Source organism: Morus notabilis, unplaced genomic scaffold (assembly GCF_000414095.1).
Source record: "Morus notabilis unplaced genomic scaffold, ASM41409v2 Scaffold155, whole genome shotgun sequence".
Lineage (NCBI taxonomy): Eukaryota > Viridiplantae > Streptophyta > Magnoliopsida > Rosales > Moraceae > Morus > Morus notabilis.
In genome coordinates, this window is record NW_010361021.1 from 650948 (window position 1) to 658296 (window position 7349).

The following is a 7349-nucleotide window of genomic DNA, read 5'->3' on the forward strand; positions in this document are numbered from 1 at the left end:
TCATGTTTAAATTAATATCATAACCCAATAATATTCCTCAAAATGTTTAGTTCAGGCACTAAACCAGAATGCTTGCATGTGGCCACCTAACGACTTCTTCTTTCAAAAGAATTGTTAATTCTGCCACTATATATGAAATCTGTTAATTAATAATAACAAGTAATATAAGTTGGCATCTTAAAGTGTCGCCAAATATGCCAAAGTTTTTCCAGCCAATATATTATATGCTGCCAAAGCTTGATTTTTATATATTTATGTACCCTTGACACATGATCCCATGAAAAACAATTAAATTGTTACTTTGCATATTAATAACGGCGCCATTGCCATGCTTGATGTTCACATTTTAGCTTCTTGACTGTCAACTTTATATATACATATATACATACATACATACATACATATATATATATATATATATATATATATATATATATATATACATTCCAGAAGTGTAAGCAGATTTCCTCACATGCAGCTTGTTCGTAAATATTGGGATATTGCTATTATTAGTATGGATTTGTCTGTTATGACAGTTGTTACCAACAACTCTCGAATCTATATATTTAAGGCCTAATTTGCCTCCAAAATGCTGATTAAAATAGCTTTAGTTTATTATTATTTTTCAGTAGCTAGCTAGCTAGTTGTTTTCTCAAACAATGCCATTTTGGTGTAACGGCAGACTTACATTTATCTGAGTTGATTTTTTTATTTTTTTATTTTTTCTTTTGAGGGAAAAAAAAGGGTACTTAGAAAGGGGGCAAAAAAAAAAAAGTTCCAACATTGAAAAGTTTGCTTCAATTTTTTTCGAGGGAATTTGGTTGAATATATATACTTCCATATATAAAAGATATTATTCCTCCAAGTAGCTAGATAAAAAATTATAAGAACTAACTTAACTGCATGCAGGCAAATGCAGGTTGAAGTTTGATAGCTTAACCTAAATTACCTAATTAAGCAGATAATAATAGACATAATTTCACATGTATATGGATAGCTTCTCTACGTCGCTCCCAAAATCAACAATATACTAATGGAAGAGATTGGAGGTTATATCAGAAAGACAGTGCACGAAATGAAAGTAGTGGACTTGTACTTTTGAAAAGCAAATTGATTGTTCATGGCGAAAATTAAAGGGTTTGTGGGATATATATATATATATATATATATATATATATGTACATGTAAAGCTAGGAATTGGGTGACAGTGGGTTTTGTTCACATGAAACTCTCCTATGCACAAAAATTAACAGTGTGCATGTAAACAGTGTAGATTCTGGTGATCACATATATATAGCCAAGAAATTAGTCTAGTGTTAAGTGTGTGTCGGACCAGGGAACACATGGGCTTTTGTTACCCATTCCTTTCCTTTGTCACCACATGGGAAAAAAAATATATATATATATATATATATAAAATAAATAAATAAAAAAACTCTGCCAAACGTCCCATTCACGAGTATGACCATTTCCAACTCTCTTTGTTTTCTTCTACTCTTCCATCTGCTTGTCGTTTTTGCCCTCTTGGAATGTGTGCTCGATACCATACCCCCCCATTCACCGATCTACCTCTCTCTCTCTCTCTCTCTCTCTCTCTCTCTCTCTAGACCTTGGTAGATTTTGTTCACCATTAGTGTTGCTCCGATGAATCAGCAAAATAATCATTTCAAGGACCTCCTTTCCTACAAACTACATCTTCTTCAATAATACTACAAAAAGACATCATTTCAGAGCAAGAAAAAAGAGAAGGAAGAAAACGCAACGACTAATTGTTTAAGGTGGTCCAAAAACCATTAAACAAAAACCCCCTTCCTATTCTAAACTCTAGAACGACAAAATAAAAATGAAAATAACATGGTATAACATGTAAATAAATTCAAAAGACGCAACAAAAACCCTTTTTATTATTCTCGCCTCCATAAAAGATTTAATTATGATCAGCCCCCCAAAGTGGAAAAACTCAAGTAGTACTTGATGATCATGTATAATATAATCAACTTTATACAACGACATGAGTAGTACCCTTCCCTTAATTCCCCAAGCACCAAAACCATGCAAAGGACATTCGATATCCTTCTTAATTTTAATTACAAATATCAAATTGCACCCTCGCAGGCCAATTTTTCGGTATGATCATAATTCATAACATAAAATACGACCCCAATTTGATAAATTGGGGCGTGAAATTTTGCTCGTGATCAATTGAAATGTTGCTGTTCCAACCATGGCCAAAACCCGGACTGATCATCTATGGCGCAGAACATGTTGCTTAGGCTGCTCTCCTCTTTAACCACGTGATGGTGGTGGTGCTGATGATCAACAGTGGTACTACTAGTATTAAGCTTCTGGTATTGTAGCTGTTGTTGATCTGATGATCTTGCTGATGATGATGAGTTTTGGAAGAGCTGTGCCACACCGGAATTAGGCCTCATGTTGGAGGTTGGAAAGAGAGGTCTGCTTGTGATTGGATGATTGGAATTAAGACTAGGGCTGTCTATGGCTGGCGTTCTAGAGATGTCCAACTTAATATCAGAGCTGTTTTCGCTTCTGTTACTGCACGACCCTTCTGTTTCTTTAATGTTGAGATTTATGGACTCCGTTGGCTCTCTATTTTTCAGTGCCAATATCTGATCATCATCAGGACATGTAATAATGTTGTTCAATATAAAATATCCCAAAAAAAAAAAATTAGTTTAAAATAATAATTACTTATAAGATTATTGTGCAAGAAAGAGATCTATATATGCATAGTACTACTCATTTTGAAATCATTATAATGATTCTAGCCTTTATAGCCCGTTCACAAACTAGGATCAATCAATCAATCAAAAAAGTTGCGCACCTAACTATTATCAGAAAAAAGAGAACTGGGATTCCGGATTTCTAATCTTGGAGGGAATTGCGGTTCAAAAGGGGCTCACAAAACAGAAAACAATAAAAGGGTACTTCTGAAAATCATGATATATAAGCCAAAAAAAAAAAAAAAAGGTTCAAGAAAAGCATGCTTAATTAGTCATTCTTAAAGGTTAATTAATTAGTTTGAAAGACTTTGATTCTTTTGATAGGTTATGAGTAGAATGGCTAAGACCTACCCATTATATATCATAAAACTATTACATAGCCCCAATGTAAAAGAAGGAAAAAAAAAAAAAAAAAAAAAAAAACCAATTGTTTAAGTATATATAGTTCTTAATTCCCAATCATTCAAAAAGAAAGAAAAAAAAAGCCTCAATTAATTAATTACCTCGGCTTGGAGTTTTTGGTTCTGAGCTTGAAGAGCATCATTGTCGGATTTGATGGCCTCAAACTGTCGTTTGAGGAGATCATAATCCTTCTCCAACTGTTTGGTTTTCCAGCGAGCTCTCCTGTTCTGAAACCAAATGGCAATCTGTCTAGGCTGAAGACCAAGGGCCCTTGCCAACTGCATTTTCCTCTCAGGCTCAAGCTTGTTTCCCAACTCAAAGTTCTTCTCAAGCGTCTTCACTTGCTCCATGTTCAGCCGCCTCTTCTTCTCCCCCGCCTGCGACCCATCGTCCGACAACTCATCCTCTCCCCCATTCCCCTCCTCCCCCATCTCCATCCCCGAAAACGACACCGACGTTCTCTTCCCTAAAAACGACGCCACACCTGCATATATCAGAAATTCAAATTCCATATCATACACCAAAAACCACATGCATGATTTGATCGCATACATAGTGTAAAAGCTGAACTGAAATTCAAATTCTTGCGAGAGAAAACACGGTGGCAAATTAAAATGTTGAATTGTAATTGGAACTGTGAAAAGAACGGGGCATAAATTTACCATGAAAATCTTGAGGTGGGCATGGTGGAAGGATTGGATTGAGCGAATTGGTCGGAGGGTGGTGGTGGTGGTGATGGTGGTGATGGGGATTATGGTGGTGATGATCTTCTTGGTCGTTAGGGGTTTGAAGCATGAAGTTTGTTGGGAAGAACGCCATTCCATTGCCGGTGCTCATGATCGTATAGGCTAATTTAATATGAAAAAGAAGCTAATAAACGATCAAGACTAGCTCGGTATAGTACTAATCTTGGTGACATGTGGGAACACCAGTAGTACTACTGGCTAATAGAGAAGAAGGTGGCAGATCAGAGAAGAAGAGAAGTGGTCAGACTCAGAGCGGAATAATAGATAGTTTTGGAGAGAAAGGGAAGAGAAAGGAAGGACTTATATTAATATATACATATGTAAAAAAAAGGAAACCCTATTGGTAAAAATTAAAAGGAGAGTGATATATATATATATATATATTTTCCTTCAAGTAGTTGAAGGAGGTGACAAAATTGGCTAAACCGAATAGGGCTTATATATATACACACACACACTTTACCAGCTTCTAGGAGTTAAATAAATTTATAAGATTGTAATAATATACATTTTTTATTTATTTATTTATTTATTTTTATATGTATGTAAAAGGGTTTAGGAGATCAAGCGAGTGAGATGTGTGGTTATATATATGGGACTACTTCTGTTCATTGGAAAAGGATTTTAGGTAATTATTCATTTACGTTGTATCTGAAATTTTTTTTTTTTATCTGCTGTTTCCGAAAGAGGAAAAAGGAATGATTAATTGAAACCTTATCTTGTGCATTTTTTTTTAGGTCTTTTCTTGCCGTGAATAAAAATTTTATAGTAATAAAAAAAAATTTAAAAAAAACTATGTTCTCGTCTATGTTTGGGGACTTGATATAACAGTGACGTTACGTTATGTGTTTGAAGGAAAAGATGAGTTAACTAACAATATTAATTACAATAAAAACAAACAATTTTTTAGTTACATTTTATATGAGAAAGATATTGAACCAATAAGTGATTTTAAAATTTGCACAACTTATATGCTTTAGAGGATGCATGCAAGTATGAAATATGATATTAATGTAATCCACATTCCACAGTCATTTACAAATCCTATTAAAGATCAGACAAACAGTGGTGTTGCTCTGAACACAGACAGTTGTCTTTAATATTATTTATTAATTTCAGGAGGAGAAGCAAGCGCTTTTCAGGAGCTTGATTCATAATTTCTTTTTTTTTTAATTTGTTTTATTTTATTGTTTATTATTATTTTATTTTGGTGGAAAGCTTGATTCAATTGTTAAATAAACGAGAGAAAATGGGGGGTTTCGTATTTTATTATTCTTTAATGTGAAGTGGGGCGACTTTCAAGAAGAAAGAAATATCTATTTGTATATTATCATGATTCATAATCAAAACTTCAAAACCAAAAGCTATATAGTACACCAAGATAGGAAATATAGGGTATACATGAGTATCTCTCTAGAGAATTAAATCACCTATGCTGACTATAGAAAATTGGGGTTCCTTAGAGAAGAAAAAAAGAAAAAGAAAAAAAAAAAAAAAAGCTAACAAGATGATGACTAGATGAGTGGTACCATTGAAGGTGTTTACTTGAGAAAAAAGAGAAATGAGTTGGCTCTATGTATGCTTGTACTCTTGAAGTCCCAAAGGGGGCCAAGCAAATTGCAACTCTCAAAAAAGAAAAGGAAGTCCAAATTAAGGGGATTGTATTTGGAACAAGAGAAGAAGAGGAGAGAGAGAGAATTAAGAGAGAGAAAGGGCAGGAATCTAGGGGGGATGGGTCCAATTAGGAAGAGGGACAGGGTTTGCTACCTAACCCACCAACAGGTATCGTGCATTAGGACGAAGCTCTTTCCCATCACCCATTTATCCTTTGTCCATCAACTTATTCATCAGTTTCAATTTCATCCCAAAAAAAAAAAAATTCAAATGTATTTATGATAATCTCTTAAATTCAGCAGTTGTACAGTCGATAAATATAACATTTTTCATATATATATATATATATACACACACGTGTACATCGTTCGTTTGTTACATTTATAGGATGTTATATAAACAAATAGAATATTTATTACACACACGTTCGAACCATGTTACAGGACTGTAAAAAAAAAAAAAAAAAAAAAAAAAAAAAAAAAAAAATTTCAAGTCTTTGACTAGTCCGAATACTCTATATTTATCCCCCTTAAGTTGAGCAGTAGTAGTGGCGGTCCTGTGTATCATCAACGGGCCGTGTGTGTGTGTGCAATATTTACGTACGTGTGAAAGACAAAGGGAAAGTGATGATGATTTTGAAAAGAACCAAGGCAAAGCTATTTTTGTTACAACCCTACTAGAGCTGGTCTTTTTTGTCTTCGTGCCCCCATTTATAGTGTCCAAATGTCCATCTCAGTCTCAGTGTTCTCATCGCTCTCTCTCTCCTCTCTTTCTCTCTCTAACGCCATTCGTTACTCCCCCAAATGGCCTTTGTCATATATATCCTCTTTCTGATCCCCTCCCTCTGCGTCGACATCAATTAATATAACAACAGTAGTTTCAATTATTATAGTTCGACAAATCTATGCCAAAGCAATAGTGATACATGTTAAATGTACAAAGTCGCCAGGACATCTGAAATACAAATTTTTACCAACAAATTTTGAATTGCGTTTTCTCAAGTGGGACCGGTTGGACCGAGAGGTGATTTAGAGGACGTTTGGTTTATGTATTAAGAATCATTCTCGTTTTACATGTATTTTTTTGTGAGAAAAAACACCGTAGAGAATCATGATTTAGAATCAATGACGAATATAGGAAACAAACGTCTCCATAAATTACAATTGAGAGCTATTTTTGGGGTCAAATTGGCACCTAAAAAGAAAAACTATCTAGGATACCAAATGTAAAACATTTTTAAAAAAATAAAAAATAAAAAAAAATTACTATTACATTAGCGGGGTAGTGTGTTACTCGTGTGGGACCAACAAATCAGCACTATTCAAATACTTCAAAATTGTAAAATATCAAGCATTTGGAATACAACAGTTGCGTTCAAAAGGAGTTACTTAAGCAAGAACCACAAACTCCATCTAGCTGTCCTCTTTTCCTGTTCCATTAACCATCATCCGATACTATTTTTATAACTCATTTGGAGGACGTTTCGTTTATGTATTCAGAATTATAATTCAGAACCATGATCGTTTTATGTGTATTTTTTATGAGAAAAAATACTATAAAAAATCATAAATCATGATTCAAAATTAAAGACGAATATAAGAAATAAACGTCCTCTTAATTGTTCAAATAGTTTTAATATTTAGTATTTATTATATAGTCAAACTATTAAATTTATTAAATTTAGATGATACGGTAAAATATTGTTAGAGATAGAAGAAACAGTAGATTTGGATTCGATAATCATGACTAGAATGGATCATCATAATAATTCTTACTTCCGAGGTTGATTTGACACTTAGGAATTCTCCTTTTTTTGTTTCTTTCACTAGCATCTATCATCTTTCCC

The 7349-nt window shown here is 33.8% G+C and overlaps 1 protein-coding gene across 1 annotated transcript; it reads right to left on the minus strand.

The window, feature by feature from the left end:
- Window positions 1-1810: 1810 nt before the first annotated feature.
- On the minus strand, window positions 1811-4190 carry LOC21403987 (homeobox-leucine zipper protein ATHB-13). Its single transcript, XM_010098072.2, has 3 exons — window positions 3806-4190; window positions 3245-3627; window positions 1811-2627 (listed from the first exon to the last, which is right to left on the minus strand). The coding sequence occupies exons 1-3, from the start codon at window positions 3978-3980 to the stop codon at window positions 2199-2201; spliced, it is 987 nt and encodes a 328-aa protein (XP_010096374.1). The 5' UTR covers window positions 3981-4190; the 3' UTR covers window positions 1811-2198.
- Window positions 4191-7349: the final 3159 nt, after the last annotated feature.